The 17,313-nt window shown below is 37.5% G+C and overlaps 1 protein-coding gene and 1 long non-coding RNA gene across 2 annotated transcripts; one reads left to right on the forward strand and one right to left on the reverse strand.

Moving 5' to 3' along the window:
• Positions 1–1,343: 1,343 nt before the first annotated feature.
• plvapa (plasmalemma vesicle associated protein a) lies at positions 1,344–10,279 on the forward strand. The gene is made up of 6 exons (XM_044132990.1): positions 1,344–1,969; positions 5,136–5,196; positions 5,310–6,031; positions 7,181–7,967; positions 8,427–8,481; positions 8,777–10,279. The coding sequence occupies exons 1-6, from the start codon at positions 1,574–1,576 to the stop codon at positions 8,808–8,810; spliced, it is 2,055 nt and encodes a 684-aa protein (XP_043988925.1). The 5' UTR covers positions 1,344–1,573; the 3' UTR covers positions 8,811–10,279.
• A 661-nt stretch (positions 10,280–10,940) lies between these two features.
• Positions 10,941–16,959, reverse strand: LOC122840525. The gene is made up of 4 exons (XR_006372250.1): positions 16,875–16,959; positions 12,497–12,614; positions 11,330–11,383; positions 10,941–11,241 (listed from the first exon to the last, which is right to left on the reverse strand). It is a non-coding gene; the product is annotated as an uncharacterized LOC122840525 (long non-coding RNA).
• Between the last annotated feature and the right edge of the window lie 354 nt (positions 16,960–17,313).

Consider the following 17,313-nt stretch of genomic DNA (forward strand, 5'->3'; position numbering starts at 1 on the left):
TGCAGCGTTCAACAGTGGAACATACGGAGTTCAAACCAGAAGTTTACATATACTTCTACTTTGAAGTATATGTAAACTTCAAACCAGAAGTTTTTAGGTGTTTTCTTTTGTCTGAAGTTAAATCAGACCAAACTTGTCTTTTTTCAGGTTAGTTAGAATTACCAAAATCATTTCTATTTGCCAATTGCCACAATAATGAGAGAAAGAATATGAGAGAGATTTATTTGTTTAAGTCATCACATTTTACCTAACTATTCCTTTAAAATATAGGGGACATTGTGGTACCACTTTATGTGAAGGGGTGTTCTTAACACTGACATGACACTGTCATAAATGTGACATAACTCCTGCTATGAACATGAAGAAGTCTTTATGAATGGTTATGACTGTTGTTATGAAGAGTCATTTGATAAATAATTACATTTTTAATGTAAAGTTGCTTTAAAATTTGCATTATAAGTCATATAAAAGGGGCATCTTCTCATTAAAGTGTCATTATTTATCAAATAATTTAGCTGCCATATGCAAACGCTGCATAATGCTGAATTTGAGAAAATTCAACTGAATCTTGCGAGTTATTGTAGTTATTTTGGGAAGGCAGAAATAATTTTTCTTCACACCAAACATCTGTAAAAAAAATTTCTCCCTATTTAATCAGTGGCGATGCAGTGAACAGTTAGCTACAGCAGGTAAGATGTGTTTGACCTTTACACTCAAACTCACTTTAAAAAACTGCCTATTTAACCCAGACGTGTCTTTTTACACTGAGAAAATACAAAGTCTTACTTACCAGTAATGTTGGTTTAGCTTCTAGTATAAATATTTAAATACATTTGAAATGAGACAAAGCTAACTTACAAGTAACCTTTCAGGAAGAAATAGGAGTTTGTTTTAGTTCAATAATTGCTAAATGTTAATGAAAAAGTATCAGTTCCACTGGCAGATTATTTAATTTATAACAAGTACTTTTCTTTTTCAATATTACAAAATTATTGACTTGAAACAATCTTTTGTATCTTAGCTGAAAGGTTACTTGTAAGTTAGTTTCGTCTTTTCTCAAGAGCACTAAGATGTTATCACTAGAAACTGGACAAAAATATGTAGTAAGATTTTATGTTTCTGCATTGTACCATTATGTTCATATTTTATGTACATAGTTTTTTTCACATTACCTTTAAAACCACAAAGAGCAGTGTTCATAACACAACATTATTTTAATATGGAATCGTGTGTGATTGTGTGAATATTTGTGGGTTTAAAGCAGCCAATAGGAGGAGGAGGCTGAAGCAGGCTCCACTTCCCCTGAAGGGAAATGGCTACACAGAGGGGTTTATAAACTCCTGCTCATGTTTGTACCTGATCCACAATCGATTGTTGTGTTTCCAGAGCTGCAGTGAGGAAACAGCTGTCCTACATGTGCTGGGAAATTGGCTTGCTGTGAAATGTGTCTGCTGTGTTAAACCTGCAAGTTGCTGCAGGTTATCTTCCTCCTTAGAGAAAGACTTCAACAGAACTCGACTGACAGCTCTTTGTAATCTCAACTCTTGGACAGCCTTGTATCTTACCGACAGTGATGTATAGCAGCGGCTATTCCCAAGTCAACAAGTTCAGTCCAGAGGCTCAGAAGAAGATGCAGTACCGCTCCAAGGGCAAGAGTTGTGGCTACTACATGCGCATTATCTTCTTCTTCTCGTCTCTCATCCAGTCTCTCATCATAGTCAGCCTTGTGCTGTTTCTGATCTATGGGAACGTGCAGGTCTCTGCCTCTTCGAATCCCGACCAGGACCTGGAGAAGAGGTTCAGCCAAATCTCCATCGAAAACGTCGCCCTGCAGAACCAGAGGAAGAACCTCACCAACCTCCTGAACGCCACCCTGATTGAGAAGGCTAAGAACGACTATGACCTGGCTCACCTGAAGAGCTTAGTGAACAAGTCCATCGACATTTTCAAGTACCAGAGCATGGAGATGGTAAGAAAAATACACTGAAAAAAATAACTCTTTGGATGAACATAAACAAATCATGGAAAGGATTTCCACCTGATTACTTTGCTTAATTTCAGCACCATGTAATTCTGTTACTCCTATTTAAAGCAAATGTGTTAGGTCAACTTAATGCATTAAGGTTATTCTAATGTAAAGCAATTGTGTTGGCTCAACTTAATATATTATGGTTATTCCAATTTAAAGCAAATATGTTGGCTCAATTTAATTTATTAAGGTTCATTTACTATAGTTGGACCCGATGTAATTTAAAAGAGCCAGCCCAACTAATTTGCAATGCTTTGGACCAAATAATTTACTTTACTAAGACTAATGCAAATTTAGTTGAAACCAACTTGTTTTTTTTTCCCCAAAGAGTTTTTGCGGCGCTAGTGGCTCGTAATTTTTTGAGACAGTAGGCAGACAGGAAAGCAAAGGTTGCCGGGACCGGGAGTCAAACCAGCAACGTCCACGACTAAGACCTCCAAACGTGCAGTGTGCTAAACCCCTGCACCACGACAGCACACCCATGAAACCAACTTATGTTACAGTGATACCTTCACACTACTTATTAAGTTGATCCAACTCATGAGAATTAAGTTAGCTCAACAAACATGCTTCATGCTGAAAGAAAGTTATTTAATCATGTGGAAATCCTTTCCATGACTTAATTACATTAATTCAAAGACTTTTTTTAAGTTACATTACATTAAGTGTTTTAAGACAGGACTGGGCGAAAGGGTAGAAAGAATACTCAATAATTAGAAAAGCTCCAACAGAACTGTATTTTCAAAACCCATCCACCTTACTGTATTTTCATGCTGTAGTTTTTACAGCATTTAAGAACTGCACTGTTACAGTAGTGCCCTGCAGAGAAAAACAAATATCTATAGTTTAATATGTAACTAAAACCGCTTTGAATTTTTCCCAGGTGCAAAACAGTTATGTCGCGTGATCTTTCATAATCTACATTTTATTCAAGTCAAGACAAAAACGATTGTCTTGTGTGGTCTCATGTGATATCCTGTGATTTCCCATAATCTCACTCATCGGTTCCAGCAACTATAATGAATCATGTTATTTCAACATGATTAACGTTAAGTTATTGAATTCCTTATTTATCCAACATGATTGTATCACGTTTTTGTTAGAAACATGAAATTATTGTGTTAGAAGTACATTATATTCTTTTGTTAATGTGATAACCTCCTAAGTTCATTTTTTTCAGTGTAGAGAACACATTGTTAACTCAAACATTTTGGTGTGAAAACGCTTTAAAAAAAAACACACAAAAAAAAACAATAATAAGAATAATAAGAATAAGAATAAAAATAAGAATAAGAACTGTTTTTGTTTCTACAAAAACCTGAACATACAGCTGTCTCTGTAGTATTCTTGGTTTTATTTCTGACGGTTGTCTTGGCCAGGGCTCGCTTGTAAGATTTCTGATCTCAGTGGGACTTCTTGGTTAAATAGTAATAATAATAATATTTCATGTATACTTTTAATGCATTTGGCACAAATAGGAATTTTGGGCTGAGGTAGGAAGGCGGTGGGGTTTCCCACATGCCACGTCCAGCCCCAGTTTAAATGCATCTTACTTTCTGTTGTGAGCTGATTCCACATGTAGATTGTTACCCCGTTTGTCAGTCTGACTGCTATAGTTTATTGGTTGATGCATTTATTTTCTTGTCAGCTCCACTGAAAGGTGTTTCTACAATGTGTTTAAATATACACACTGAGGAAACAGAAGGTGTTTCAATCTGCAGCTAGCCTCCCACATCACACAAGTGAAAACAACAGAAAACAACCTCAGACATAAATTAGGTATGGAGGATATGAAGGTATGCTGAATCTGAGTACCACTAGTTGGTTCCTTGCTGGCGCCGTGAGTAGATGTTTCACTAACAGGTGCTACGTTGTATATTTGCACATACTTTCCTACATGGGATCTTCAGCAGAGGAAGTTGGACGTCTCATGTTGAACAAATTCTTGTGTTGAAGATGTTCAACCATCCTCATCACAAGATGATCCTCTGCTCAACATAAGGTGTTGAACTTTTAAGATGTTGTTATGTTGAACATCTTCAACATAAGCCAAAGAACATTCTGTCCTTCCCACCCCACATTGAACTTAAGATGCTTTCATAATGAGCACCTTCAACATAAGACGGAGATCATCCTTTCCTTCCCAACCCACCTCGAACATAAGATGAAGCTCTTCCCACATTAAACACAAAATGTTCAGCACAAGATGTTCAAGAAAATTCTCACAGCATGAAGATGCTGCTACGTTGAACATCTTCAGCACAAGAATTTGTTCAACATAAGACGTCTAACTTCCTCTGCTGAAGATCCCATGTAGGAAAGTATGTGCAAACATACAACGTAGCACCTGTTAGTGAAACATCTACTCACGGCGCCAGCAAGGAACCAACTAGTGGTACTCAGATTCAGCATACCTTCATGATCCACAACATAAGAGCTGATGTTAAATTGTTCACAAAATGAAACTACATTTTGTTTTGTTGTGTTACGAGAGATATTTTTATAATTCACTTCCTAAAAAAATAAAAAGGAATGAACTGTTGACAAAAAAGTTTCTAATTATTGACTAGTTTTTCTTTTCAGTATAATTGATTCAGAAGCAATACCTTCACGTTTATATAATTACATCAATAAACTTTTACTGTGTAAAAAAAACAAACAAAAAAAAACTCTTACAACACTTGGTTTGTGGTAAAAAGAAACCAAGTTTTGCATTGTGTAACAAAAATACATGATAAAAAATGTGTTAAATTGAGTTGAATTGATAAATATCAGAATGTTTCATTGTGCAAATTAGATTTTGGATTTAAAATGCAATTAATTTGCTTTATTTTGGGGCTTTTGTTAGGGCGGGTCATTCTGACCCGTAGGACAAGGGGAGTAAACAGAATGTTGGGATCGCACTGGGGTTAAAGAAAAATGTTCAACTTTGACTGCAACATTTTGAACAAAGGGCTGCAAAATATTTTGGGCTACAACAATCTAAAAAAAAAAAAACAACAACAAAAAGAAAAGCATCTCGACGTCCTGGAGTGACTGATTATATTTCAATGACAAATCTTCACAGACTGAGAGTCTAATGGCTTTTTTCTTACTCTTTACACAGAAAAATTGTGAATTCGAGCTGATGAAATGCAGGATGACATACATGTCAACCCGCACTCTGAGTAAGTATAATAATCATTCAAACTCAAAATGTTTTACTCAAATCTAAAACATAAAAATACTTGTATGTATTTGAAAGAATAGCAATTTATTCACTGCTATTTTGTGTTTAAAGCTGTCCAGCCCCCTGGGGACTGTAACTGTGGGCTGCTGACTGAGCAAATGAAATATGGACTTCAGTCTTTGGATTCCAACTTTACTGCAACATTGAGGTCAATGACTATGGAAAAGGAGCAGATTGCTAAAGAGAGGGACAAGCAGATCCTGGAAGCTATCCGTCTCAGAAGAGAAAAATCCCTTCTGGAAAAAGAGCTGGACCTCTTCAAGCAAAACTCTAAGAACGAGTTTTCCCAGTTGCTGGCTCCCGTCTCAGACGTTTCCAAGGCTTTCCTGGAGAAGATCGAATCTCTGTTCCCTAAGCACATCGCGTTCCAGCTCACCTGCGCAAAACAGAAGGAACACCTGGAGCAGATCCACACCAACTGCACCAGCTTGTCCCGGGACGTGGAGAACAAGCTGCAGCACTACCTGAATGTGGTCGGAGAGCAGGTGTCAGACATGCAGATTGAGAACACCCGCCTAAAGGCAGAGAACTGGAGGCTGTCTGAGGACTATCGTGAGGTCATCCAAAATCGCACGAGCATTATGGAGCAGCACAAACGCAGCAGAGAAGAGCTTCAGCAGAAACACGATCAGGAGAAGGAGAGACTCCTGATGGACAAGATGAAGCTGACCAGCGATAATAATCTCTCTCTTCAGAAACTGAAGTACAAAGACTTAGTTGTGGATGACCTGAAAGGCAAATTAAAGCAACTCAACACGTCATGCATGGCAAGGGTAAGAATCACCACTGAGGAGTGGTTTAGATTCCTTCTGACTTTACATAAAATACTGTGAAGAACATAAATCATTTCAAAATATGATCTCTATAACAGACTATTTTATTGACTACATAACCTTGAGCTGAGATTGATGGAAGTAATTACAAGGAACATTTACACAATTTCCCTTTAGCTATGTTCTATCTCCATCCAACTGTCATGTAAATTTTGAGCAAACGTTTGAAATGTAAAAGAAAAAAACCAGAAAGAAAGAAAGAAGATGTAAATTAAGCTTGTTTCCATTAGCTGGCTTGGAGTAAATCAATCAGGCTACGCAAAGTTATTTCACCAGATGTCGATGCTGCGCATGGCTGTAGTGAACAGAAAGTTAAGTTTAGAAACTATTCTAAACAAGCACAAAAAAAAAATCAAAGTCATTGTTCACAACTTCTCTTTCTGTTCGCTGATTGGCTTGTTAGAAATTCTACTAGAGGAATCCAAGACAATGTAGGAAGACAGTGACCAGGCTGGCTGAGTTTCTTTATTGTAGAATTGTCTTTTGAAATTTACTAAAACAATGACAAAAACACGGTCAGATTCTGGAACTGCTGCCAACCTCAGATCTCGTGCTTTGGTTACGGGGTGATGAGGAAGAGGAGAGAGATCTATGATGAAGCCTCAGCTGAAACCATCCAATCACCCAGGTAAAATGTGGCAAGACCAACAGGCCTAATTCAGGTCAGCGCCATGGATGCAGACACACAAGTGGATGGGTTCATTCACTACGCCAGAACTTATTCTGCAAATGTGTTTCCATCTCCACTTTAGCGCACAAACTCTTTTTTGCAGAAAAGCCAAAAGCCAAACGAGCATGAAAATGGTTTAGCAAAGTAGAGGAAGTTATTTCAAATTTTGCAATCTTTTTCTATTGCAGTACTTTTAAAAAAGTTAATAGAATCATGGCGTCTGTAGACCAGTGAATGATCACAGACATGAAGCAGCTGAAAATGATCCAGCATCAGGTTCAGAGGGGGACAAGTTTAATAATGTTGCGTAACAACAGCTGAAGGCTCCATTTTGGATGAACCTGGGTGTCATTCTTGTTATCCCTGCATTGTTTTGCTGGGAACTCGCATGTTCATTTGCTGCTGTCTTTTTATTTCAGAATGCATTTGGTGGATACCTAGGAGGGGGCCTGGGCTCAACGTCAGGCATACAGAACGTATTCGGGACTGGCTTGTCAGACGGTGGTGGTTCCAGCTATTCCCCTTCCAGTTCTTCCGGTGTAGGTCAAAGCAGAACAGGAACGGCTGGGTCAAGTCCAAGCCACAGTAGTGCTGGGTCAGAACTCAATAGGGGTGGATCCACAGGAGCAGGCTCAGCAAGTTCAACCTTCTCATCCTATGGGTCAAGGTCAAGCCCCGGTAACACTGGGTCAACATTTAATCAGCCAGGATCAGCTGGAGCAGGCTCAATAAGTTCAATCTTCCAGCCACCCAGGTCAAACCCAAGCCTGAGCGTTGGTTCAGGAAATAATAGACCCTCAAGCCCGGGAGTGTTTGGGTCAACTCTTGGCTCAAGCGGGACACAACCAGACAAACCAGCAGAGAGTGGGAAAAGCCTGTCATCCTTTGGGTCGTCAGTTGGGTCTTTGGGATCCAGACTAAACCAAGGTTCAGCTGGGACGAGTTTAAACAATCCAGTTTCAGGGGGGAGAAGCTCACCAGGCTTTGGGTTGGCGTCATCATCTGTGTCGAGTGGGACTGGCAGCTCAGCCGGTAAAACCAGTTCATCACCATCTTTGTCTTGGCTTGATTTTGGTCTTGGGAGCAGCAACTCAGGGCAAAGTAAGACAGGAAGTGTGCCAGGGAAACCATCTACTGGAAGTGGGAATGTTGGAACCGGGCCTGTGTTTGGTGGAGGAAGAACAAGCGGACAGCCGGGTGGTTCAGGTAAGACCAATCCCCCCAAAATGTTATGTTTTAGTTATATCTCTTTATTTTGTGATCCATTTTCAGGAGTATTTTATATGTAAACAGTGTGTTCCTCTGATGGTCTCCATGGCAACAATCTTCAGAGTCATATTTCGGTTTTTAACCCAAACTTCTCGGGTTCTTGAACTGGGTGTAATCAGAAATTCATCCCATTTTTTTTTTCAGTAGTTTTAAACCCAGCTCTGATTTCCTGAGATAGAATCTACATTTAAATAAGGATGTGCTCCCCTCTTTCCATAACCGTATACCTCATATCATTTTAGTCCAAATTAGAAATAATACCATTGGTCCCTTCAAAACCGTTACTATTTGCAATACACAGATGATTTACAACATGTCCTATTCACACTTTAACATCACAATGCTCATCACAACTGTTTATGTTTCATAATTTTTCCTTCTGTGTTTGACCATTAGTCATCAGCAAACACATCCAGGACCTGCAGCGCTTCATCGACCCTCCTGCCCCACAGTGAGTATCAGCATTCTGTCACAAAGGGGGCAAATTAAATTGAAATTTTCATTATTTATTTTAGGGGTTTTGGAGAATATTGTGAGTTTAAAAAAAAAAAAAAAAAAGGATAGGAAAAAAAAAAGACAAATAAAATATACAGTGTAATCTTTAAATAAAAATGAGATGATACAGTGTAACCTGCTTTGTGAAGATGGACCAGGCATGTTAACATGAGAACCTGACCCACTTCCTCCTCACATACACAACAACAACAACCACTAATTCACTTTTTCTCTTTGTGTTTTTCTTTCAGGGAGAAGCAAGATCTATCCAGAATGTTGGGTTAAACTAATGGAAGTACATGTGGAGATTAAGTAAATATTTAGATGGGAAAGGAAGGAATTTACAAGAGATTACACAGGTTTCTCATTATGAGCTCATGTACAATGACTATCAACATTTATTTAATATTTCCCACATTTTTAGTCATGTAATAATCACAAACCTCCATGTATTTTATATTTTGTTGGGACGTCATGTGATAGAGCAACACAAAGTTGAGATTATTTTAGAATGGAAGGAAAATGATGCATGGTTTTTAATTTGTTCTCCAAATAAAACTCTGAAAACATGAATTAATTTAGTATTCTTCCCCTTAGGAGTGACAAACCATCTTTCTCTGCCATTACACACGTACATGTCTTTTTGGGTTTGTCACTGTCAGTTTCTTCACATCTTGTCACTGAAATTACTGGCAGTACCTCTTATTAAAACAGATTCTGTATGGTTGAACATCTGGATACAGTAGACACCTTGGTTTAAATTATAGCAAATGAGCAAAGAATGCTTAATTTTTCTTTCTTTGCTTTTGGAGTTTAGGCGCTTGGGTCCAGTGGCAGACAAGTTAAACAAAAATATGTAGTTGTTTTATTTTCTGTTTTACTTTTATTTTTTTTTTTTTTGCAGATTTTCAACATTATAATGAAAAACCTTTAAGTAAAGGGATGAAACCCTGTCACTTCATCTAGTATCCAGTCAAAGTCCCGATTCGTTGTATAAGAAAACAGCAACAAGCAGTTACATCATAAAACTGTTTGTCTGATATGTAAGCCTTCATCCCATTCTGGAGTCCATTTACTAGTTAAGGCCCTTTTGAAAGCAATTGATTTCAGTTTATTTGAGGTCAACCTAGTGAAGGGGGCAGAATGCATTGCACATCACATTTCTCAGATTTTTATTTGTAAACGATATCATTTTGAAAACCATGTCACATTCCCCTTTATTTCATAGTTATTGTCTAATTTTTGTAGATATCTCGCATAGAACTGTGTTGAAGACCTCAAGACATATGAACACTTTTGCAAGGCACTTTGTTGAATATAAAGAAATAGAATGTACAATACATATTTCACCAGTTATGTCTTCAATATGCATCTACTGAAATTTATTTGAAAGCTGCTTAGCTCTTTTACTGTGAAAATTGTGCCACAGATTATATTCAACATGTCATTCCCAGGATATTGCTTTTGTTTTTGTAAACATATGAAAATAAATAAAATACACTATAAATACACAATAAAATGTGTTGGCAGGGATGTGCACCCAGAGCACCTGTGGACAAAAACTCAGTTTTTTACCAGTGTGCTCTGAACAAAGAAGCTTTTCTGGATTTAAAAGCCTCGTTCACCACTGGCCCACATTTTTGTACTTTTACTAGACAAAATGTCAGCTCGTTTTCTGTTGTTTCCAATTATATTGTTAAAGAAACAAAATCAACCAAGTGTTGAACATAATTAAACTTCTGCTTCAGACCTCATGTGGCTATTAGTTTGAAATATTTATAAATACATCCTGTTAAGGTTGTGTCTTTAACAGCAAACCGGTGGCTGCCCTTTCCCCACTTGAGCACCTGAGCCTCCAGATGTCTGTCTGTCAGAACAAAAGCATGCCTTTGTAAACAAAGCTATTTAAACTATTACCCCATTCAGACCTGGAAATCACTGTTTGTCCCTTTTTGCGTCACCTATTGTGTAGCTAATTGTCTGCAAAGTGACTCCGTGGCCCCTGCTGCCACGGTTATTGGCAGCGAGGTTTAATCTTTCCTTGGTGTTTATGTTTACCTGCCAACCTGTCAGAAGACAGAGGCAGACGGATGAGGGGAACCTTTGCACAGTGTCACGTAGGTGCAGGTTCCAAAAACAGCTCCACAGTTCTTCCCTGTCTAAAGATCTGGTTCCTGTCGCCCAGATGGAGGCACTAAACATCTCAGGTTATTCAGAAATGAAAGGCAGCTGGCGTATATCACATTTTACTAATTAGATATTTGATTGTCATGTTTTGTGTGGTTTTGACATGAAATATGAGGGAGTTCATTGGGGTTCTTTTAAATTATGAGGACATTATTCTATCAATCCTAATTATATATATATATATAGAGAGAGAGAGAGGTAGATAAACAGACAAATACCCTGTTGGTTCACCAAAGCCCATTTCTATTGTTGTCCTTTCATATGAGGACAGCTCTGCCCTGTCCAAAGGATTTCCTTTGTTTAGCAGAAACAGTTTTTTCCACTTTTGGGATGTGCAGCTCGTTGGAAGAGTAGCTGTAAGGAAAATAAAGGTCAACTAGGTGGATGCTTTGGGGAGTCATTTTATTAAAGACTCAGATAAAAGATGCATTCAGATCATTTCCACTGTCACCATGATGCTCTTCTGAGTAAGCATACTTCCTGTTGGCTTATCTCAGGATCCCAGACAGCTCCTCACATGTCAGCATTCCTGTGGATGAACAGCAAGGATTATGAGGAATTATTGTTTTAATCCAGCAGGGAACAATAACAAGTGAAAGAAATACATAAATGCTAACTTATCAGTTTGAGTCAATTCTTTTGTTGTGTTTACAAACTAGTAATGATGCAACCTATGAATTAAGAAAAAATAAGGAAAATATTAGGGCTGAAACAATTCATCGGATTAATCATGAGTTAATTGAGTATTGAAATAATCATCAAGGAATTCAGTAATCGATTTACTGTTAGCTGGAGTAAACAGACAACAGAAAGGTCATTTGCTGAAAGAACAACCCACTGAGAGCAGGAATCAAACTTAAACTGTACAAAAATATGTACATTTTTGCTTTAAACATAAAAAAATAAGTTCAATAAGTTCTACTTAGAGCTCATTAAAAGGCTTACTTTAATTTCATCAAATTCTGTTGGAAAAAAAACAAAAAAACATAATCTCATAATTATGAATAGGTAAACCCAAAACTGATAACCAGGTCAGCCCTACTGCTGTTAAATCATTCAGAAAGAGCTGAGCTGTTCACATGTTGATGCTGGAAGAATTTATTTATTAAAAATTGAAAAAAGGAGGATTTGTAGCTGCAGATGTATTCTTTGGTACAAGTGACCACTAAAGACAAGCATTCACTAAAGATATTTTTAGGCAATCAAATGTTTATTTTCCTATTTAAGAAATGAATTGTATTTGCATATTTTAATGCATTCCATATATTGCAAAGTTGTTAAATGAAGAATCTGCAGAATGTGCCAATATTCTTTATTCAATTAAATTGATTAATCGTCAGTAAATTAATTGAGTACTGAAAAAATTGTTAGTTGCAGCCCCTAGAAAACAGCTTCTGCGTATGATTGTTTTTAGAGTATAGATAATGGCACCAAATGGCCTGAATCACAATTATTCAGTATTAGGAATTAGTTTTTCTTTGTCTTAGGGTTAGGGCGGACTCTTTATGGGGGCAACCAGTGTGGGTTTCTGTAAGAGTAAATCATCTTCTGAAGGATTTGGGGATGTGGAGCCCAAGGCACTGATGAAGAGTTGGGTCCATTGTGCAGCAGTCCGCCTGGCCACCACCCTCCTCTTCCTTTGGCAGGATATTTAACAGATGGTTATGATTACAACCTCCTTCCTAATCTGGGGTTGAAGGACTGCTGCCTCTTTTTCAGAGGCTCCGAATGTTCACATGTTATTTGGACTTCTAATTGCATTTCCTCTCTCCTGGAACTCTTACAATCCAGTCCAATAGATGAGGGTGGAAGATAGTGCTGGAGACCACTAAGGATGGACAAGCTGTGGATGGGTGGGGTTGAGAGTAACCGTGACCTCCACCATGACCTCTACAGACAGCGCTGTTGTCAAAGAGAAAAACAAAGAGCAAATTTAGCTTCAAGAGATGTCTGATTTTCATAGTTTCAGCTTCTTTTAGCCCAAAAGTTGAAACCTCAACTAACATCATGAGGTCATTATAACAAACTTTAGCAACCCCTCCAGATGTTAATAATACAGGAGTTATTCACTGGAGGTTATGCACAGAAAAATATTCTGAATGTTCAACAAATCACAGCATCAGTATAATCAGATTAATCAGGTCCTGGGAATTAAATACATCAATGATTCTGAGTAGGTGTAATCACTTCTATAAATGCAGACACTTGGATTGTTGTGACAATGAGGAAGCACATCAGGAAAGATGTTAGGGAAGCAGCTTTTGAGATGTTTATTAATTGTTAAAACGACATTTTAGGTTTAGCGTTCAAAAATACAAATGATACATTTTTTCATGCCTGGGAAGCATGAACCTCGACTTCCAGATGGAGCAGTACGTCTACAAGAGGAAAAGCGACAGTGTTTATATCATTAACCTTAACCATTAACCTGATACATCTACTCTATTTTACAGAGTTGACGTATCAGCTGCTTCATCCTGAGTTCAAACTGTGAAATATGGACACAAATGTTTTCATTCCCCTTATGAAAAAGTCATGGGTTTGAATTACTTAATTATATATGTATTGAAAAATGTTAAAATGATTGCCCTTGTCCCCAAATTTGACATTTTTTGTTGAGCAGCAGCACAAACAAATGTTATTCAATGACGACCCTTGACTTTGTGAAGCTACAGGCTCGATAAATCTACTCAAAACAAATGATTTTCGTCTATTGAACACAACGTGTGGTTACTTTATTATGTTTGGAGGCACTGGCTGCGAAAGATTCAAGTCAAAAACGAAATAAAACAAAGATGTCACAGCAGTTCTAACTGGAGTCAAAAGAATCATCTAGCAGCACAATGGAGACCTGTTACAGAGTAAACCTGGCAGAGATCTGAAGACCCTGAAAAGAAAACTAGAGAGAAAAGTATCAAAAGGCCACAGAACAACTCCCAAGATGCTAATGAATGAGTTTAGCCAGGTGGGGAATTGGAGCTCTGCAGGAATGAACAGCAAGGCTCCAAAGAAAACAAGAAAAACTTTCCAACCAGACAGAAGTGTGAGGAAAAAAACCATCCATTCTGCAAGCGAGCCCTTTGGTCTGATAAGATAAGCAGGAAAACATTGCTGATGTTCGGAAGATGAAGAGAGAGGCTGTTGTAGCGTCAAATAATAAAAAACAGACTTTAGATACCTATTCACAATGAATCTTCTATTTCACAGATTGTTCTTGAATCCATCCAAAACACGTTTTTTTTTTTTATATAAAACATATATAATTTGTTGTTGGTTATGAAAGCAACATTAAGCATTTGTTTGTGACCCAAAGGAAACCTATAGTAATTTTATTTGAAGTGAGTGTTAAAGAACATGCAAATTGTTTATTTGAAACTAAGGAACAAGATCAATTTAAAAATTCTATTTGTTATATTTGAAGCTAGAAAGAGGTTGTTGCCAATTAATTCACAAGAGCTACTTATCTTAAGATCAAGTGATAGGAATAACACAAGAAAGTTTGATTTCCAAAGTAAAATTATGTGTATTACTTTAAAACTAATGTGCATTTCAGAAGTAAACCAGTGTGGACGAGAAGTTGAAAAAATGCTCTTCGACAAATACATTCAAAACACTTTAAAAGACAAAAATATGAGCTTTTACATACCAGTGTAAACAATTAGAATGATGTTTGCAATTTATATCGAAAAGTAACGCACTATACAGAGCAATAAAAAATATTTTATATTCAAGGAGAATATTGCAATGAAATTTATATAAAAAATTTATATTGGTTTTGTGCGAGAGTTTTTCTTCTGTATCTCCAGAAGAAGAAAAATATACATTAAAAAAATCATTGTCTTGGCGTGCTGTGGTGGTGTAGGGGAGAGCGCCACCCACGCTTTGGAGGCCTTGAGTCCTCAACGTGGCCGTCGTGGGTTCGATTGTTTTCCCCCTTTTCCTGTAAGCCTACTTTCATACAAGGGACCCTATCCCACAAAAGACCCCCTGGAGGGGAGAAAAAATAATAATAATCATTGTCTTTATAGAGACGTGTACTGAAAACCTCTGGTATTTTCCTCATCATAACTCCCACAAAATGATAATGTCCTGTTGGAAAATCATATCTACAGCAGTTTTCTGTACAGATAATAAAATATTATTTGTCAAAGGTCGAGGCTCATTCACCAGTTTGTTGGTATGGAACTATTTTAAATCATCTATTTTACTTTTCCTTCTGATTAGTCTATTGTATGACGTGTCCCTTCTTTGACTTTTATTGTTTTCTTTGTACTTGTTTATCTTTTTATGAAGAATTGAAACTTGTCACACACGTTGACCTCAGACGCACAGTATTGTTTGTGCTTTGATGTATGTCTTTTTCTGAATCAGGGATCAGGGTTTCCAGTACAATCAGATTTATCCAGCACCATAGTTCTCTGGAATGTTGGCTCTCTGGAATGCTTTGACAGATTGCAGTTGCCTCATATATGGTCATTTTATGGAGGTAATTTTACTGGTGTGACGAGTTGCTTGACTTTAGCAGGAATGAAACCAGCGTGTCATAATAATGTGCTTGAGACGCCGTCAAGCTTTCCAGAAAGAATTAAGAAATAAACCACTCAACTCTGCCATCTAGTGGCCATAGGTGTATTTGCTATCACAGGGGCTTTTCTACAACATCATGGAAATAATGTGGATAAATGTTTCATGGTAGATTACGTTCACATTTTAGATGCATGTGACATGTATGGGTATGTGGGGCATCTTTAATATGTACATGTGCCTTTACATGACCAGTTCACAGGATGCAGTGCATGATTAAAGTGCATTAATAGTGCGAATATGTTTATAATTACAGACCATTTGTGCTGTCTTTAAAGGACCAGATATTGAAGAGTCAACTATGCCTATAATGTTCAGATACACTGTAAAAGAAAAAAAAATCAAGCAGAAAAGGTCATGGGTTTGAATTACTGAATTACATATGTACTGAAAAATGTTGAAATGATTGGCCTTGTCCTCAAATCTGATATTTTTTGTTGAGCAGCAGCACAAACAAATGTTATTCATTGACGACTCTTGACTTTGTGAAGGGTCGTTACAGTATTTATTGACCATATTTATTTATATGGTCAAATTCTGGCAACCACAGGCCGGGCAGGGGGACATGCGGCGGGGGTCGAGCCCGCGACGTCCACGTTGGGGACTGGAACCTCCAAGCGTGGGGCGTGCTAACCCCCTGCGCCACCACAGCACCCCCCAGGTGCTGGTATTTTACCGTTTGCTTGTTTTTTTTACAGTGTAACTAAAACATTATTTTATTATCATTTACATTTCTGTTGAGGTCTGCTAAAGTGAAATGAATTCCATTGTGTACAGATGGATGAAAATGCTTTCTGTTCACAATCAACAATTTTTCAGAGGTTTTACTTAACTGAGTCACCAAGCAGCCAATAACAAGAAATGGAGGCCATGGATCTGCCGTTAGGTTGAACATTTTAACACTTAGTTGATTATTTAGCCGTGTTGAAGTTTATGTTGAAAATGGCACACACAAGTTATTTGTGTGTACACAACCTCTGAACATTTCTTAATAAATCAGAAATGCATTAGGTTTTTGAAGCTCTTTTAGATCCACCCCAGCTTTTAATCTGTCCTGCTCCCATTTTTATCTATTCCCAATATTCTTCCCTGCCACATTCTCCTCATTGTTCATTCTCCCATGTGATCCATGAACCATCTGTTCCTTTTTCTCATTTCTGGTAGTACAATCATCTGTCAACCAATCCATGCACAATCTTTTATCTTTTATCTTCTAATCTGTAACTTTTAACTTTTTAACTTTGGATTGGCATTCACAAACATTAAAACATCATTTGAATGTTTGTGAGTGTTTACTTTTGCTTGGTTGTTTAGATGCGCGTTTATTGGTGTTTTATGTAGGCCCTGGAATTATTTAAAGTCCAACCTGCAGCTGGGTCTAGAAATTGTCAATTGATAAGAGGACCAATAGATAGAGCAAATGTTTCTTTGTTTAATGTGTTACACTGTGTAATCCTCTGTCCCTGTTTACACAAACTAGTCTGAAAAACAGAAGCCAAAGGCAACCATTTATCTTTGAGTGTCCCATGCTAGATACAGCCTGAGAAGGTCCTCATGTGTCTCAATAAATGTACAAACCACTGAGTCCAGTTGTGAGCAGCACTACTGGAGGGATTACAGGTGAAATCCCTCATGTTCAGCATTCCGGTGTGAAGAAGTTCCTGCATAAAAATACACATTTAAAATAAGTTGGAAACAACAATATCAACTTCTAAGAGGTCGTAAAAGGCAAAGTGATTAAGTGGGTCTTATGAGAAGTTTTAAAAACAGCTAGTGAAGACGCCTGTTTAATGTGTAGCACAAGGTCATTCTTTGATTTAGGCCTCAACACGGCCAAAGACCACACTGTAAAATGCAATAAGTGGACTTTACTTAAAACAAATAATAATGCAAATCTAGTTTTGAAAATTAAAAAATGTGCACAATGATTCATCATTGGTAGGTAACCAGATAACTTGTGAAATTCTATCTGTTTTTCATACTTTAACAATAAGCAGCTATACAGAAATAATTTTGG

This window comes from Gambusia affinis, linkage group LG12 (genome assembly GCF_019740435.1).
Source record: "Gambusia affinis linkage group LG12, SWU_Gaff_1.0, whole genome shotgun sequence".
NCBI lineage: Eukaryota > Metazoa > Chordata > Actinopteri > Cyprinodontiformes > Poeciliidae > Gambusia > Gambusia affinis.